We start from the raw sequence: 20,021 nt of genomic DNA on the forward strand, positions 1-20,021 counted from the left end.
CCAAGAGACTTGCAGCTGTAATCGCAGCAAAAGGCGGCTCTACAAAGTATTAACGCAAGGGGGCCGAATCATTTTACACGCCCCACTTTTCATTTTTTTATTAGTTAAAAAAGTTTCAAAAATCCAATAGATTTCGTTCCACTTCACAATTGTGTCCCACTTGTTGGTGATTCTTCACAAAAAATAAACATTTTATATCTTTATGTTTGAAGCCTGAAATGTGGCAAAAGGTTGAAAAGTTCAAGGGGGCCGAATACTTTCGCAAGGCACTGTGTGTGTGTATGTGTGTGTATATATGTATATAGCCAGGATTGTTACAGATTGAGTAATATACTGTTTTAACCTATTAAAAACGTAAACCCCTCTCATGTGGATCTGAACACTTTAAATAAACCTACGATTTGCCTATTTTCCGGCCCGCCCTGTTGGGCACAGTATTTATCTGTTTTATATCCAAGTATATAAAAGGTGCAACTTGAACCACACAAAGGTGGTAGAACACCCAAAACTGCCAAGTGAGCAGGAACAGAGTTGCGAACTACGACAGTGAGATCTTACTGTTGACACATTCATGACATAATAAAAGCTATGACTGAAGCCCACCAAGCCAGGGCCGTCTTTTTGTATGGGCACCCTGGGAAGTTGCCCGGGGGCCCCACTTGCCTGGACCAAGCTCTACCTACAAGATCACTTTTGGGTGGGGTGACACTTTAAGTAATTGTATCTAGGTCTAATGTTGTGTAGTACATTGTGTTTTTTTGCCGAGGTCTGATGTTGAGTAGTACATTGCGTTTTCTTTGCCGAGGTCTAATGTTGTGTAGTAATTGTGTTTTTTTGCCGAGGTCTGATGTTGTGTAGTACATTGTGTTTTTTTTTTTTTTAATTTATTTTTTTTTTTTTTTTTTTTTTTTTTTAATACTTTACAAGCACTGAACCCTGTTTGATTGCAGAGACTTGCTAAGCACCTTGCTTATTATTTCTTGCAGGATAAGGACAATTCTGGTGCCACGATTCTGCACTTAGCATCCAGGTTTGGCCATCATGAAATTACCGGCTGGTTGCTCCGGTTTGGGACCAACGATGCAATGGTGGCAACAGACACAGGAGCACTTCCTGTACACTACGCCGCGGCCAAAGGAGACCTCCCTACACTGCAACAGCTATTAGAGTACTGCCCAAAGTAAGTTTTGACTCTTCAATGGGGAAAAATGTACTTTATGTTCACTTTGGTGAAATGTTTGTGAATATGTGACCATCACACCTATATGGCATTGTGGGGCATCCTGTTTGAAAACCAGGGGCATTAATATGGAGTTGGCCTCCCACTTTTGCTGCTATATTATTCTACACTCTTCAGGGAAGACTTTCCACAAAAATTTGGCAAACCTTTGTAAGGTCAGATACCTAATGGAAAAAGACTTGTTTTGCAATCAGCATACCAGTGAATCCTAAAGGAGTTCTGTAGGGTTGAGGTCAGGCCTCTGTACAGGACACTCTAATTCCTCCAGCCGGCAATGTCTTTATGGAGCTGACTTTGTGAAAAGTAACGTTGGAACAGAAAAAGGACCTTTCCAAGACTGTTACCACAGGGCTGGAAGCGCAGTGGAAGGCTAGAACCCCTGCCATCCTAAAGAACATATGTGAGGTCAGGTATGATGTTGAATCTTTAGACCTGGCTCACAATGGGCTTCCTTGTTCATCTCAAAGATGTTCAGTAGGGTTTAGGTCAGGGACACTTGAGTTCCTCCACACCAAACTGGTCAAACCATTTCTTTATGGATCTGGCTTTCCATACAGTCACCTGGCTCACAATCCAATTCATCTTAAAGGTGCTCAGTAAGGTTGAGGTCAGGGCTCTATGCAGGACATTTGAGCTCCTCCACACCAAACTGTTCAAACCATTGACCTTGTTGCCATAAGGCTGGATGTGCAGGAGAAGACTAGAACCCCAGTCATCCAAAAGAACATTTGTGAGGTCAGGTACTGATGTTGGATGAGAAGTTCTGGCTCACAATGGGCTCCCAAAGATGTTCAGTAGGGTTGAGGTCAGGGCTCTGTGCAGGACACTTGAGTTCCTCCACACCAAACTGGTCAAACCATTTCTTTATGGATCTGGCTTTCCACACAGTCACCTGGCTCACAATTGCGGATGGGCCGAACACCCCCCATTCTTTTTGCACCAGAACATGCAAAAAATTTGTTCGAACGCGCGAACACCTTTAAAGTCTATGGGACTCGAACGTTCAAAATCTAAAGTGCTAATTTTAAAGGCTAATATACAAGTTATTGTCCTAAAAAGTGTTTGGGGACCCGGGTCCTGCCCCAGGGGACATGGATCAATGCAAAAAAAGTTTTAAAAACGTCCGTTTTTTCAGGAGCAGTGATTTTAATAATGATTAAAGTGAAAAAATAAAAGTGTAAAATTCCTTTAAATTCCGTACCTGGGGGGTGTCTATAGTATGCCTGTAAAGTGGTGCATGTTTCCCGTGTTTAGAACAGTCTGACAGCAAAATTAAATTTCTAAAGGAAAAAAAGTCATTTAAATCTACTCACGGCTATAATGAATTGTCGGTCCGGCAACACATAAAAGTTCATTTATAAAAATGGCATGGAATTTCCCCACAAGGAAACCCCAAACCAAGATTTTTTAAAAAAATGGCGTAGGGTCCCCCCAACAATCCATACCAGACCCTTATCCAAGCACGCAACTTAGCAGGCTGCAGAAAAAGAGGGGTGGAGAGAGAGCGGGCCCCCCCTCCTGAACCGTACCAGGCCACATGCTCTCCAAATGGGGAGGGTGCTTTGGGGTGTTGATGGGGAGAAGGGCCTCATCCCCGCAACCCTTGCCCGGTGGTTGTGGGGGTCTGCGGGTGGGGGCTTATCGGAATCTGGAAGCTTCCTTTAACAAGAGGACCCCCAGATCCCGGCCCCCCTGTGTGAATTGGTACCCCTACCATTTCACAAAAAAAGTGTCAAAAATGTTAAAAAAGACAAGAGAAGGTTTTTGACAATTCCTTTATTAATGTCTTCTTCTTTCCCCACTTCTTCTTCCATCTTCTTTCTTCTGGTCTTCCTTCAGTTTTCTTCTTCTTCCTCCATCTTGTTCTTCCCCCGCTTCTTCCTCTGTCTTCCTCTGGTCTTCTCGTCTGGCATCTTCCTCCGGCTTCTTCTTCTCCGATTCGTCCTCCGCACGATCCGCCCCAGTGGGAGTCTTCCACTGTGTGACGCTTCTGTCCGGTGACAGTTCCTATAGAACGGTGACCCCGCCCCCTCTGACTTGCGTAAATTATGATTTCTTTAAATTTTGGTTCAGGGTTCCCCTGTGGGGAAATCCCCATGCCAGTTTGATCAATGAATTTTTATGTGTATTTCCGGACCGACAATTCATTATAGCCGCGAGTAGTTTTAAATTACTTTTTTTTCTTTAGAAATGTCATTTTGTGCAGGGACTCTTCTAAACATAGGAAAAATGCGCTACTTCACAGGCATACTATAGACACCCCCCAGGCATGAAATGTAAAGGAATATTACACTGTTATTGTTTCACTTTAAGCATTATTAAAATCACTGCTCCTGAAAAATTGGCAGTTTTTAAAACTTTTTTTTTGCATTGATCCATGTCCCCTGGGGCAGGACCCGGGTCCCCAAACACTTTTTAGGACAATAACTTGCATATTAGCCTTTAAAATTAGCACTTTAGATTTCTCCTATAAACTTTGAAAGGGTGTTCCGCGGCTTTTCGAACACCCCAAATTGTTCGCTAGTCGGCCAACAGGCAAACAGCCAATGTTCGAGTCAAACTCATGTTCGACCCGAACATAAAGCCCATCCCTACTCACAATCCAATTCATCTCAAAGGTGCTCAGTAGGGTTGAGGTTTAGGGCTCTATGCAGGACACCTAAGCTTTTCCATACCAAACTGGTCAAACCATTGACCTTGTTGCCATAAGGCTGGAAGTGCAGGAGAAGACTAGAACCCCAGTCATTCAAAAGAACATTTCAGAGGTCAGGTACTGATGTTGAATGAAAAGACCTGCCTTGCAGTTGGCAATCCAATTCACGCCACAGGTGTTCAGTAGGGTTGAGGTCAGGACTCTGTGCAGGAATCTTGGGTTCCTCCACACCAAACTGGTGAAACCATGTCTTTATGGAGATGGCTTTGTACACAGAGGTACAGTCATGGTGGAACAAAAAAAAGGTTCTTTACCAAACTTATTCCCCAAGGCTGGAAACGCAAGGAAAGGCTAGAACCTCTGTCAATCTTTTTTTTTTTTTTTCTTTCTCTGTGTGTCTCCATTGAGGATTTCAGCTCATGTCTAGTATGGTCAAAGCATTTTCAAGATAATGGGAAATGAGGAACATTTTCTATAGCAATAAAACCATTTAGGGGTTCCGACCTTTGACAACGCTATCCACAACTAAGCGTAAAACCTAAAAAGTTCTCCTTTTTTACCAAAAAATGGAAAAATGAACTTCACAGAATGAGCATCCGTCTTAAAACTCACAATGGCAAGCAACTCATTGGTCAGCATGACCACGTGCTGACCAGTAGGAAGCATTTCTTTCTTCTGGGACATCAGAAGAAGAATCCTCCAGAAGTTTTTTTTCACTGGTCAGCACGGTCACGTGGTTTGCGCGGCCCAATGAGTGTTTGCCATTGTGAGCCAATGTGCTCCCTCAACAAATTGGCATTTAGCAAACATGCGGTGGTGTCATTAATTGTTCATGGCACCCCCCCCCCCCCCATCTGCAAACGCTTGTGTCAAACCACATGGGTTCCCGGTGGTACCATGCAGTTCGTTGCATCATGTTTCTGGAAAAGAGTCAGGGACTTCTTTCCCACATTTCTCGCGTGTAGGCCAGCCTGTTCAGATCAATGGGCTGCCCTACAAGAGACGCACGGTGGGAAGTCGTGAAAAGCCCACGCTTGGTTGCACCCGTAGGTGTGAACCAAGCCTGAAAGAATGTACGCACCAGAGAAAAGTTATTGGCAGGATCACCAAGAAAACGAATACACAATACTAGTAAGCTGCCATATATTACGTGTTTATTTTGTTAGTTTACATTCATGCTTTTTTGTTGCTTATGTGACAATGTTGCATTTGGGGGCCCTTGGAAGTCACGTGAGGCCAATTCTGTGCGGTCTATGACTTTGTTACTTACCCTTTCCTGGTACACACATTCTGCTGGTGTGTTCGGTGCTCTTCGCCCCCCTTTGCTCCAGTCACCTGCTGTTTTAGTGTAGAAGGGGCATGAATTATTCAGGGCAGGTGAGCGGCGTCTCGTCACAATGCTTCCTGCGGCCGATGATAGTTTCTCTTACAATCCCTTGAAATTCCATCTTCATCACAATTAAGACCTCAATAGGCCGATGTATCATTTGATTTAATGTTGATGTGTATGTGAGACGGACGGCGAGCCCTGGGCACGAATTAACGCTAATTATATCTGCAGATTTTTCCATGGCTTTGTTTCCTTTTCATACCGGCCCGCTCGCTCTACATACCTTCTGTCATCCATTAGGCATATTAATGCGACTCAACGGTCTTGTGTTCATTCATTACAGCCACGTAAATAAGATCGATCGTTACATTGAATTCTCTACATGAATCAGTAAAGTGCATTTCATTACCAAACCACAATAATAATAATAATAATAATAATAATGGTTATTGGTGGTGGTTGTTTACTATTACTAAAATGTATTCTTAATATTATTAGTAGTAATAGTACTTTTTTTTTTTTTTTTTTTTTTTTTTACAATAATTGTTGTTACTTTATTATAATAAAACAATAATTTGTATTTTTTTTATAACAAAATTAATATTTTTATATAGTAATAACAGCAATTATTTTAATAATAATTATTGTTTATTATAATACTAATAATACTACAAGTAAAAACATTCATTTGTGGTGTTGTTGTTATTATTATTTTAAATATTAATGATAAAATATTATTTTTATAAAGTAACAGAAATTATTTATTCTAAAGTACTATTGCTACTAATAACAATAATAATTGTAAAAATAATAATACATTTTTATTATGAATAATAATAACAATTATTCTTTTTTATTATTAGCATTGTTATTATTACAAAAAAGTAGTAGTAGTAGTACTACTACTACTACTAAAATGTTTTATTATTATTATTACTTTTTAAAGTACCGGTAATAATTGTTTGTTACCTTTTTAATAAAGCATAGTAGTTAATAGTAAATAAAGTTAGTGGTAGTACTATTTTTGTAATAATAATAATTGTTGTTACTTTGCATTATTATTAATAATAACAATTGTTCTTATTATTTTATTAATAACTATTATTATTATTACAAAAGAAATACTACTACTAATATGTTTTATTATTACTTTTTTAAGTAATAATTGTTTGCTATGCTGTAGTAGTAGTAGTGGTAGTGGTGGTAGTGGTAGTAGTAGAAAGGTGGTGGTGGTGGTAGTAGTAGTAGAAAGGTGGTAGTAGTACAAAGGTGGTGGTAGTGGTAGTAGTAGTGGTAGTAGAAGTAGAAAGGTGGTGGTGGTGGTGGTAGTAGTACAAAGGTGGTGATAGTAGTAGTAGTGGTGGTGGTGGTAGTATTAAAAAGGTAGTAGTAGTAAAAAGGTAGTGGTAGTAAAAAGGTAGTGGTAGTAAAAAGGTGGTGGTAGTAGTAGTAGTAGTAGTAGTGGTAGTGGTAGTAGTGGTAGTAGTAGTAAAAAGGTAGTGGTAGTACTTAATAATTAACAATACTTTTATTATTCATTTTTAAGTAATAATTGTTTGTTCCTTTTTAATACAAAAATTATAATAATAATAGTAATAAGCATAATAGTTAGTAGTAAATAAAGGTGGTATTAGTAGTAGTAGTACTTTTTTTGTAATAATAATTGTTGTTACTTATTATTAATAATAATGCAGGGATACCCCGTTGAGGGCTGCTGAGTGTTGTAGTCCGTCTGTCACCCTGCCCAGCCAGGCCCAGCCAGGCACACAGTTCTCATTCACCCTCAGGCAGAAGACCAGTCCTTGATTTGGCTGGGGATATTCATGTGATGCCCATACTGATTTGCAGAACAATATAAATGGGAGTGACTATATACACCTCCGGTATATACATCTCCAATCTTCAACTCCAGCGCAACACTTGCTCGTCACTTGCTTGCACCTCCGGGACCAGCTAGCACTGGTTTGTAGGCCTGACACTGGCTCAGCCAGACCTAGGGTAAATGCCCTTTGTAGGCTGGGACCGCGGACCCCATTAGTGTAGCAAAAATATGGTAGTCCTTAGTGCTAGCTGTCTGCGTGTCTACTGAGCCCAGTACTACATCTTCAGGCCATGCCAGCCCTCATGGCTGCAGCTGCCTCTCTCCACTGCCTGTGACACCCCAGTCCACCCCTCTGGCTCTGCACCCATCCCAGACTGCGCTCCCCCAGTCCTCTCCTGACTGTGACACTCACCAGCCCTCTTGGCTGTGACCTGTGGTTCCTACTTTGCCTGGCAGTGCCCTCCCGCTGTCTTCCCTTGCTCCTGTGCCACCCCTGTCCAGGACACCTCCGTGTGTCAAAAGAAGAGTCCTGTCCACCCCCCCCCCCCCCCACTGGAGAGCTCCCTCAAAGGCCCGACAGCCTAGCATTCCATCTCCAGCTTCCACCCGAACAACTCCTCCTCCGGCTAGCCTGACCCTGGGTATTTAAGGAGGCCTGCCCCCTGCCAATCCAAGCTGGGGATAGGTCAGGGCTCCTCTAAACACCACAAGCAGCTCCACCTCCCCTCTCCTCCTTTCTTTCCAGCATATTACAGAAAGCTCTGGAAAGAAGTGGGAGGTCTTGGTGATGCTGCTGTTGTGAGTCATCCAGGTCTACACTAAGTCACTCCCAACCCAGATCAAAACGCACTGAATTTACTTACTCTCGAAAACCTATCACTATCCTTCTAGCCCACTAGAGGGTGCTACAATAATAATAATAATAATCATACAAATAATAATATTATTAATAATCTTTTATTATTACTTTTTGTTATTAATAATTAAAATAAGAAAAGCATTATTATTATTATTATTATTATTATTAAAAAGTAAAAACAAATATTATTATTTTAAAAAGTAATAATAATAACAAGCCTCTGTGCTTGTGTGAATGAGCCCGTGGATGTGTTCTAGTACAATATAATTCTGTACGTCTAGGGGCAGGTTCGATACTCTAAACGAAGTGTTTCTCAACTAGGGTGCAATCTAGCTTCCCCCGGGGGTTCCATGAGCGCAGCACCTGGTTTGCCCTGCAGAGATCAGCATTGAGAGTTGCCATGATGCAGACAGGCCAGGAATTAGCAGCATAACTGATGTGTGAAAAAAATGATTCGCACTCCGGTTGTCGCTCTTAAAATTCTCTAAATTTTATTGAATAGCCACAGTGAGCAAACACAGATTAAGTCAGTTGACGCATTTCAGCCTATAAGGCCTTAGTCATGGGTTATGACTAAGGCCTTATAGGCTGAAACGCGTCAACTCACAATCGGCGTTTGTTCACTGTGGCTATTCAATAAAATGAAGAAATTTTAAGAGTGACAACCGGAGTGCGAATCATTTTTTTCCACATTACTCTACTCAGCCAGGGCCTGTGTATGGAGCCCCTGGGGGCTCTGCTGTCTATGTGGTGTGGGGGTAGTAGCACTGACTTTTCTGTTTATAACAACTTATGGTGCTCTAGTGCCAAGACACACCGCATCATTCATTGCTATGGTGATGGTGGCTGGCTCACAGTGTATGGCACTGATCCAAGGCAGGCGGTATGCAGGGCCACCCCCACCATTCAGGGGAGGATGGAAGTCCTCACCCTCCAGGCCTGCTTCACCTCCCAAACTCTGGCACTCCACTGGAGCCAAAACCTACAGCTCTGATGTGATGAGGGGGCCGTGTGATGAGGACTCTGATGTAATGGGGGACATATGTATAGGGGACTGATGTTTAGGGATGACTGAAGGGGTGTCTGAGACATGATGGGGAACTCTGATTTCAATGGGGCTCTGCTGTGATGGGGGAGGGGGAACTCTGATGTGACATGGGGGGGCTCTGATGTGATGGGGGTTGTGATTTGGGCTCTGATGTGGTGGGGGACCTCTGATGTGATGTGGTGGGGGACCTCTGATGTGATGTGGTGGGGGACCTCTGATGTGATGGGGTACCTGATGTGATGGTGGGGCTCAGATCGGAGGACCTCTGATGTGATGTGGTGGGGGACCTCTGATGTGATGTGGTGGGGGACCTCTGATGTGATGTGGTGGGGGACCTCTGATGTGATGTGGTGGGGGACCTCTAAAGTGATGTGGTGGGGGACCTCTGATGTGATGGGGGGACCTGATGTGATGGTGGGGCTCAGATGGGATGGGACCTCTGATGTGGTAGGGGGGACTCTGATGTTATGACATCAGAGGTCCCTCTTATAAGGGGGACCTCTGATGTTCTAAGGGGGACCTCTGATGTTCTAAGGGGGACCTCTGATGTTCTAAGGGGGAGCCTCTGATGTTCTAAGGGGGAGCCTCTGATGTTCTAAGGGGGAGCCTCTGATGTTCTAAGGGGGAGCCTCTGATGTTCTAAGGGGGAGCCTCTGATGTTCTAAGGGGGAGCCTCTGATGTTCTAAGGGGGAGCCTCTGATGTTCTAAGGGGGAGCCTCTGATGTTCTAAGGGGGAGCCTCTGATGTTAGATGAGGAGTCCTCTGATTAGATGAGGAGTCCTCTGATTAGATGAGGAGTCCTCTGAGGTGATGGGGGGGGGGGGGTCCTCTGATGAGATTGGGGTCCTCTGATGAGATAACTAGACTTATGATGTGATGGGGGAATCTCTGACTAGATGATTATAGACTGGGGGGGCCTCAAGATTTGGCAAACTTTTAAAGGGTCTATGACTGAGAGAAGGTTGAGAAACCCCAATCTAAACTCATGTAAACGCATCTAAATGCAGCAGTTTGTTTATATTTCCAGATAATTGCCCCTGAGCTTAAATCAGCCAAGCGTAGGAGACTCATTTGTATCTCTTAGAAATAAAATGGCCGACAGGTGCACTTTATTGCCGCCCCCATCCCTCATACTGGACGATGGTGTGTCATGTGTACCTAAAGAGGACCTGTAAAGCGATTTGTGTGCATTTCTATATATATTCTCTGGTAATGATCTGCGTCTGGCGTGCCGTTTATCTCCGATGAGTAAATTGCGCCCTGTCAGCATATGGCAGGAGAGGCACTATAAACTTGATCGTTGTCATGCTGTCAGTCGGGTCGGCCGGCTTTCCTTGTTAATTCTTAATCAGCTTAGCTAGTGACAGTCAATGATAACGAGGTCTTGCTTTCCAGACTCCATTGTTTGTGGTCGCCGCGGCAACCGAGCGGCTGGCCTGCAGTAAATTAATAAGAGGTAACCAATACGCATACATGAAGTGGTGGCATTCCAGGGGGTGGGGGGCAAACAATAGGCTTCTATAAGTAAATGAGGGGATGGGCCGCAGAATCTTCCATGTTTTGACTTTAGTCATTCTGGATCAGAAAATATGATTAGCATCCCTGCTAATGGACTGCTATATGGACAGCATATTTCCATTCCTCCCCCTTCCTGCTACTCCTTTTTGCTTCTACCTTTTTCTCCCAGTACTTTCACTTCCTCATTCCCTGCCTAGGCAAGGATGATGTAACATGGAAGATTGATGACATCTTGTGGTGAAGAAGAAGTACTGCAGACAACAGCTCTAGATTAACCCTTTCATGACTAAGCCTATTTTTGGAATTTGGTGTTTACAAGTTAAAATCCATATTTTTTGCTAGAAAATTACTTGGAACCCCCAAACATTATATATATATATTTTTTTAGCAGAGACTCTAGAGAATAAAACGGCGATTGTTGCAATATTTTATGTCACACGATATTTGCGCAGCGGTGTTTTAAACGCAACTTTTTGGGGAAAGGGACACTTTCATGAATAAAAAAAAAACAAAAACAGTAAAATTAGCCCAATTTTTTTGCGTAATGTGAAAGATAATGTTACGCCGAGTAAATAGATACCAAACATGTCACACTTTATAATTGCGCGCACTTGTAGATTGACGACAAAGTACGGTACCTAAAAATCTCAATAGGTGACGCTTTAAATTTTTTTTTACAGTTACAGGTTAGCGTTACAGAGGAGGTCTAGGTGCTAGAATTATTGCTCTCGCTCTGACGATCGCGGCGATACCTCACATGTGTGATTTGAACACCGTTTACATACGCGGGCGCGACTTCGCGAGCTCGCGGGGACGGCGGGCGCTTTAAAAAATGTTTTTTTATTTTTTTATTTATTTTAAAATGACTAAATTGTTTTAAAAAATAAAATAAAAATTGATCACTTTTATTGCTGTCACAAGAAATGTAAACATCCCTTGTGACAGTAATAGGTGGTGACAGGTACTCTTTATGGAGGGATCGGGGGGTCTAAAAGACTCCCCACCCCTCCTTTACACTTCAATGTATTCAGATCGCCGAAAACGGCGATTCTGAATATCGGATATTTTTTTTAAACCGGCGCCATTGGCAGCCGAGTAAACGGGAAGTGACGTCATGACGTCGCTTCCGTGTTTACGATGAGGAGACTGGAACGAAGCCGATTACGGCTTCGTTCCAGTTCCTCCCCAGCAGCCGGAGGCGTCGGATTGCGATTCGGTGCTCCCGATCGAGCGGGAGCACCGGTAACAGCGGCGGGAGGGGGGGGACGTCCCCTCCCGCTCCTCCGGCATAACAGCTGAGCGGCTTTTAGCCGCATCGGTTGTTATGCCTGGATAGCCAATCGCCTGCTGCAAAAAACGGTACCTGCAGGCATCATCCCGGTATAACCCCCGGAAGCCGAGTACGCAGATCTGCGTACGCTCGGTGGGAAAGGGTTAAAGATGAGTTTTCCAACCCAAGTTTTTTTCTTGGGGGGGGGGGGGGGGGAACCTTTTTTAAACAACCAAAAATGTAGCCTTAATTAGGACGCTGGGCTTGTTCACACAGGTGGTGGTAAAACTAGTCAGTCAGGTCGTAGTTTTACCTCCCTTCTTAACAACTTGCCTACCGGGCCAATTCTGACACTTCTCTCACGTATGTGAAAAATCTAATCCGGCCCCTTAGGCCATGTCATGTGGCCCTCACACCCAGTTTTTCGGCTGGAATGTGGCACCTCCGGCTCTCACCCTCGGCTCCCTGCTCCCCACTGTCGCTTGTAAACACAGAAGCCTTCTGTATTTAGGAGGACAGTTTTGCCGCGGGCAACTCGCAGCTCTAACAGTTCCCTCAGGTACTCCTCAACCCTGCATTCTGTACATAATTCTCCTTCTGAACTCTGCGCTCTGTACATAACGCACACGTGAACTCTGCACTCTGTATGTAAAGCACTCCTGAACTCTGTGCTCTGTACGTAATGCTGTCCTGTACTCTGCACTCTGTACGTAACGCACTACACTTTTTACGTAATGCACCTTCTGAACTCTGCACTCTGCACTCTGTATGTAATGCACCATCTGAATGCTGCACTCTGTACGGAACGCATCCCTGAACTCTGCCCTCTGTACGTAATGCACTCCTGAACTCTGCGATCTGTACATAACGCCGTCCTGTACCCTGCATTCTGTATGTAGCGCACCCCTGAACTCTGCATTCTGTATGTAGCGCACCCCATAAACTCTGCATTCTGTATGTAGCGCACCCCATGAACTCTGCACTCTGTACGTAACGCACCCATGAACTCTGCACTCTGTACGTAACGCACCCCTAAACTCTGCACTCTGTATGTAACGCACCCCTGAACTCTGCACTCTGTACGTAACGCACCCCTGAACTCTGCACTCTGTACGTAACGCACCCCTGAACTCTGCACTCTGTACGTAACGCACTCCTGAACTCTGCACTCTGTACGTAACGCACTCCTGAACTCTGCACTCTGTACGTAACGCACTCCTGAACTCTGCACTCTGTACGTAACGCACTCCTGAACTCTGCACTCTGTACGTAACGCACTCCTGAACTCTGCACTCTGTACGTAACGCACTCCTGAACTCTGCACTCTGTACGTAACGCACCCCTGAACTCTGCACTCTGTACGTAACGCACTCCTGAACTCTGCACTCTGTACGTAACGCACTCCTGAACTCTGCACTCTGTACGTAACGCACTCCTGAACTCTGCACTCTGTACGTAACGCACTCCTGAACTCTGCGATCTGTACGTAACGCACCCCTGAACTCTGCACTCTGTACGTAACGCACTCCTGAACTCTGCACTCTGTACGTAACGCACCCCTGAACTCTGCACTCTGTACGTAACGCACCCCTGAACTCTGCACTCTGTACGTAACGCACCCCTGAACTCTGCACTCTGTACGTAACGCACTCTTAAGCTCTGCACTCTGTGCGTAACGCACTCTTAAGCTCTGCACTCTGTGCGTAACGCACTCTTAAGCTCTGCACTCTGTGCATAGCGCACTTCTAGTGCACAACCGGCCCTTTAGGGGCAACCATACTGCTGATGCAGCCTGAAATTAAATTGAGTTTGACATCCCTGCCCTACAGAATAAAATGGTGATTGTTGCAATTTTTTTTTTTATGTCACGCGGTATTTGCGCAGTGGTTTTTCCAAACACAATTTATTTGGAAAAAAATACACTTTAATAAATTTAAATGCATAAATCACAATGTATAACCCAATTTTTGGGTAAAATATAAAAGATGATGTTACGCTGTGTAATTGTACACACTCTTGGAATGGCGACAAACTATGATACTTAAAAATCTCAATGGGCGGCGCTTTACGTTTTTTTTGCAGGTTACCTGTTTAGAGTCACAGAGGAGATCTAGCACTAGAATTATTGTTCTCCTTCACATGTGTGGTGCGAACACCATTTACATATACATGCGTGACTTGCGTATGCGTTTGCTTCTGCGCGTGAGCACGGAGCAAGGGGGGGTGCTGTAAATTTGTATTATTTTTATTTTTACACTGTCCCTTTATTTTTTTTTATCACTTTTATTCCTATTACAAGAGATGTAAACATTGCAATAGAAATAAGGAATGACAGGTCCTCTTTTATGAAGAGATCTGGTCCAAATCTCCCCTCTACCTTTTGAAAGCAAAAGATTAAAAAAAAAAATTTTTATCCTTTTCTTTTAAAAAAATAAAAAATGTGTTTACTTCTGCCCTAGACCAGATGTGACATCATAATGTTGCTCCAATCCTCCAAGATCATAGAGTTGTTCAGAGATGATATGGTCTCTGTTCACCTCTATGGCCAGCCACGCGAACCGTTGAATCGTTTCCCAGGCTCGCCGGTAAGAGGGGTAAGCCTTCTAATATAGGGTGACCAGATGTCCCCGGTTTCAGCGGAAAGTCCCTGGATTGAGGACACTGTCCCTGGACCAAGTTTGTCCCTGGATTTAACTTCAACAGAAGCTGGGGAAATTTTCAAAAACAGTGTAGAATAAAAAAAAAAAAAAAATCTGAATTTCACACCCCCGCTCCTGCTAGCTTAGGGGGCCCATTCAGCTCTGCTCACATGTTCTGCATTTCTTGGTATCAGAGCCAATCAGCGGATCCGGCAGACTCGCCTAGTGGTCTGCCTATGTAAACGAGGCAGTTCGCCATTCTGTCAGTGTGGAAGACATTGATCCTGTGTTCCTGCAAAGCAAGTACAGGGATCTATGTTTTCCCTTTAGTAAAATCGCCTCCCCCACAGTGAGAAAACACTTGTTAGGCACACATTTAACCCATTGATTGCCCTAGATGTTTTCCCTTTCCCAGCCAGTGTCATTAGTACAGTGACAGTGCATATTTTTAGCACTGATCACTGTATTAGTGTCACTGGTTCCCACAAAGTGTCAAGTGTCACTAATGCCACGTACACACGAGCGGAATGTCAGACAGAAAAAGTATTTTCATTGGATATTCCGATCCTGTGTGGGTCTCATCGAACTTTTTTTTTTTTTTTTGGACCTAGAAATAGAACATGTTTTAAATATTTCCAACGGAACCAATTCTTATCAGGAAAAACGGCTCGTCTGTATGCTGTTCCGACGGACCAAAAAAAAAAACGCATGCTCTGAAGAAAGTACAAGACGGCTATTGGCTACTGACTATTGAACTTACTTTTTCTAGTCCCGTCGTACGTGTCATACATCATCGCGTTCTTGGCGGTCGAACTTTGGTGTGATTGTGTGTAGGCAAGACAGTTTTTCAGCGGAACTCCATCGGAAAAACCTTCGGAGTTTATTCCGACGGGTAAACCAGTCGTATGTACGCGGCATTAGTGTCCAATTTGTCCACCGCAATATCGCAGTCCCGCTATGAGACCCCTTTCACACTGCGGCATTTTTCAGGCGTTTTTCAAGCGCTTTAGTGTTAAAAAAAAAAGTGCCTAAAAGAAGCCTCATCTGCAATCCCAATGTAAAAGCCCGAGTGCTTTCATACTGTGGCGCTGCGCTGGCGGGGCGTAAAAAAAAAGTCCTGCAAGCAGCTTCTTTGCAGCGCTTTTGGAGCAGTGAATACAACGCTCCTAAAGCGCCCCCTTCCCATTGAAATCAATTGGAAGCGCCTGCAAATCGCTTTTTGGGCGCTTTTAACCCTTTATTTGGTCACGAGTGGGGGTTAAAAGCACCCTGCTAGCGCTCAAAAATGGGCACTGGCACTGTGAAAGGGCTCTTAAAGAGGAAGTAAACCCTTTCAAACCACTTTGACCTACAGGTGAGCCTAGATTAAGGCTTACCTGTAGGTCCAAGCAATATCTCCTAAACCTATATGGTTTAGGAGATATTTGCCCGAAAATGGGCACCGCTGTCTACGGCGCATGCGCCATAGACAGCGGCGCGCAGGCGCACTAAATGCGGCAAGTCCAAGAATGGATCTGCCTAATTTGTCGACTCCCGTGCGCATGCGCGGGAGTGACGTCATCGCGGCTTCGCCGAATGGCAGCGGCGGAGCTGCGAGACGCGACTCCCGTGCGCATGCGCGGGAGTGACGTCATCGCGGCTTCGCCGCTGTCATTCGTCGGAGCTGCGAGACGCCACCAGCAAGATGGATGCGGCGGACTACAGGGGACAGCGGCGACTTCGCTGGCTCCTGTGTCAGGTAAGTGACACATAATGAGCTACTATGCGATGTGATGCGATGCGATGCATAGTAGTCCATTATGCTTTACCTTTGCAGGGAAAAAAAGAGGAAGTAACACCCATCAGGGTTTACTTCCTCTTTAAAGCACTCGGGGCTTTCACATTGGGATTGCAGATGCGGCTTCTTTCAAACGCTTTACAGGCGCTTTTTATAATGCTAAAGCGCCTGAAAAACACATGAAAAATGCCCCAGTGTGAAAGGAGTCTGAGTCACTGATTGCTGCCATTACTAGTAAAAAAAAAAAAAAAATGTCCCCGGATTTCATTTTAAAAATCTGGTCACCTTATTCTAATAAACCACTTGGTTTGCTTTCATGAGAAATAGAGAGAATTACCGGCTAAAAAAAAAAAATACTGGGGTTACGGATGACAGCTGTAGCCATAACCCCAGTAAACCACTTCAAAGCCGCAATGTATATTTACGTATTGCGGTCAGCAAAACAAGAAAAAAAAAAGTTTGCCTGAATTTGGACGTTGGGCTTGTTCACACGGGTGATGGTAAAAATAGGCAGTTGAGTCGCAGTTAATATGTAATGGGAGTTGCACACATTCTACAACAACATTTATAATCTCATGTTGCGTTTGCCAAACGCAACCCATTCGATGAATAAAGCCGTGCCGCAACAGCGAATGAGCCCTTTAAGTAACCTTGTTGCATGGGTTCCTGGGAAGGTAGTCTGCTCCTCTATCGGTAGGATGCTGCTGTTTGCCCCGTGATAATTATCCTTATCAGTCTCTGCCTGGATCCAGGAAGACGCGGGTGTCATCCTCATGGTCCTTCATGATTAACACCCGGGACATTGGCTCCATTGTCCAGTAATAATGGGCGACTTCCATTCTTTGATCCCAGTACAAAGGTGATATTTGTAGGCCTGCCACTAAGCTGCTGTTATAAGGCCTTTGTCAAGGAGCCTAATCTGTGCATTGATTTGCAACTTGGAGATAAATTGCTGCCATCTTTTATGTCTAGGCTCTGCTGGCTAATTAGAGGAGCTTAGATAGAGCTTATCTGGACTCCTCATTCATGGCACTTCACTGATAAAACCTATTTCTATTCATATATATAATTAGGGCCTTATTAGGGGGACGCCTGCACAAACACCGGCTCCATGCATAAAGCGCTCTAGGTGGGATTAGAATGCAGAACTCAGCATTGCAAAGCACGCTTATTGACCACCTAGACCATCCATTCTCAACCAGAGTTCCTCTAAAACAGAGGTCGCCAATCAGTGTTGCGTGGACCACTGATGGTCTACGAGAAAAATGTTGGGGGTCCTGCCGCAATGTTGTTACCAGTGTTATTCTCAATACGTGCTGGCTGTCATGACTGTCGGCGCACGTTGATATACTCGTCGTCTCCTCCTGTAGTTCAGGCTTCGTTGGGAGTAGATTAGAGAGTGGGGAGTGAAGATGGAGGGGACTTCTAGTGGCAGAGCTTGTGCACATGGCTGGATAAGGAGGGGGAGATCCAATGATGAGTCTGTATAAGTCAGCAACAGGGTCGGACTGACCATTGGGCCACTCGGGCACTGCCCGAGTGCCCCGGGCCACTAGGGGGCCCCATCAGGGTTGCCAGCCGCAGTAAAACCAGGGACAGTATTTTTTTTTTTACATCTGTCTATGAAATGCCCCTTACCTTTTGGTCTAAAAATCCTGAGATTATAGCTGCCCCACCTCTCCAGTACCTTCTCAGCCAATAGAAACATGTCTGTGTATACTGTGTGTGTGTGTGTTTGTGTATACTGTATGGCCCCATAATCTCTGATTGCCCGGGGGCCCCATAATCTCCTATTGCCCGGGGGCCCCATAATCTCCTATTGCCCGGGGGCCCCATGAGTTGTCAGTCCGCCCCTGGTCAGCAGTGGGATCCAGGGGGAGGGGGGCAGAGAGGCGGAGCATTGTGGTGTAGTGGTTAGCACTCTTGCCTAGCAGTAAGATGGGTTGCTGGTTCGAATCCCAACCACGACACTACCTGCCTGGAGTTTGCATGTTCTCCCTGTGCTTGCATGGGTTTCCTCCGAGTACTCCGGTTTCCTCCGACAATCCAAAGACATGCAGGTAGGTTAATTGGCTTCTGTTCAAAAAATAAAATAAAAAATTGGCCCTAGAATATGAAGGGACCAATGTGAGTGTGCAATGTACAGGGATAGGGGTAGACACTCACTCAGGTTGAACTGGATGGACTGGTGTCTTTATTCAACCTTACTAACTATTGTGTGTTTAAGGCAGCAGTGTGATCCAGGGGGGATGGGGACAGAGAGCCGGAGCATTGTGTGTGTATAAGGCAGCAGTGTGATCCAGGAGGAGGGGGGCAGAGAGCCGGAGCATTGTGTATATAGGGCAGCAGTGTGATCCAGAGGGAGGAAGGGGGGCAGAGAGCCGGAGCATTGTGTGTATAACACAGTCGTGTGATCTAAGGGGAGGGAGGCAGAGAACCGGAGTATTGGGTGTGTATAAGGCAACAGTGTCATCCAGGAGGAGGGGGCAGAGATCAGATGCATTGTGTGTGTGTATAAGGCAGCAGTGCGATCCAGGGGAGGGGGGCTGAGAGCCAGAGCATTATGTGTATAAGGCAGCAGTGTGATCCAGGGGGAGGAGACCGAGAACAGGAACATTGTGTGTATAAGACAGCAGTGTGATCTAGGGGGAGGGAGGCAGAGAACCGGAGTATTGTGTGTATAAGGCAGCAGTGTGATCCAGGGGGAGGAGGCAGAGAACAGGAACATTGTGTGTATAAGACAGCAGTGTGATCCAGGAGGAGGGGGCAGAGATCAGATGCATTGTGTGTGTGTGTATAAGGCAGCAGTGTGATCCAGGGGAGGGGGCTGAGAGCCAGAGCATTATGTGTATAAGGCAGCAGTGTGATCCAGGGGGAGGAGACCGAGAACAGGAACATTGTGTGTATAAGACAGCAGTGTGATCTAGGGGAGGGGGGTGAGAGCCAGAGCATTGTGTGTGTATAAGGCAGCAGTGTGATCCAGGGGAGGGGGGTGAGAGCCAGAGCATTGTGTGTGTAAGGCAGCAGTGTGATCCAGGGGGAGGAGGCAGAGAACAGGAACATTGTGTGTATAAGGCAGCAGTGTGATGCAGGCGGCCGAGGCAGAGAGCCAGAACATTGTGTGTATAAGGCAGCAGTGTGATCTAGGGGGAGGGAGGCAGAGAACCGGAGTATTGTGTGTATAAAGGCAGCAGTGTGATCCAGGGGAGGGGGCTGAGAGCCAGAGCATTGTGTGTATAAGGCAGCAGTGTGATCCAGGGGGAGGAGGCAGAGAACAGGAACATTGTGTGTATAAGACAGCAGTGTGATCTAGGGGAGGGGGGTGAGAGCCAGAGCATTGTGTGTGTATAAGGCAGCAGTGTGATCCAGGGGAGGGGGGTGAGAGCCAGAGCATTGTGTGTGTAAGGCAGCAGTGTGATCCAGGGGGAGGAGGCAGAGAACAGGAAGATTGTGTGTATAAGGCAGCAGTGTGATGCAGGCGGCCGAGGCAGAGAGCCAGAACATTGTGTGTATAAGGCAGCAGTGTGATCCAGGGGAGGGGGGTGAGAGCCAGAGCATTGTGTGTATAAGGCAGCAGTGTGATCCAGGGGGAGGAGGCAGAGAACAGGAACATTGTGTGTATAAGACAGCAGTGTGATGCAGGCGGACGAGGCAGAGAGCCAGAACATTGTGTGTATAAGGCAGCAGTGTGATCTAGGGGAAGAACCATATAAATATAGGGGGCCCAACATCATTTGGCGCACCTGCATTAAGGCAGCAGGATAGGGAGAGAGCTCTGCTGGGTAGGGATAGCGCAGGTGCAGAAGTAGGCAGAGTTTCCAGATTGGTAGGGATGTGGAGGTTTCCTTTTCAGGGTGTTCCTGC

At 45.3% G+C, this 20,021-nt stretch overlaps 1 protein-coding gene across 1 annotated transcript in view; it reads left to right on the forward strand.

The window, feature by feature from the left end:
- ESPN (espin) overlaps positions 1–20,021 on the forward strand; it is a 347,402-nt gene that overhangs the window by 84,504 nt on the left and 242,877 nt on the right. The window contains 1 exon segment of the mRNA XM_077458332.1: positions 987–1,180. Within this exon segment, the coding sequence (XP_077314458.1) occupies positions 987–1,180 (194 nt within the window).

This window comes from Lithobates pipiens, unplaced genomic scaffold (assembly GCF_037356315.1).
Source record: "Lithobates pipiens isolate NorthernLeopardFrog02 unplaced genomic scaffold, aLitPip1_a1.2 Scaffold_27, whole genome shotgun sequence".
Taxonomy (NCBI): domain Eukaryota; kingdom Metazoa; phylum Chordata; class Amphibia; order Anura; family Ranidae; genus Lithobates; species Lithobates pipiens.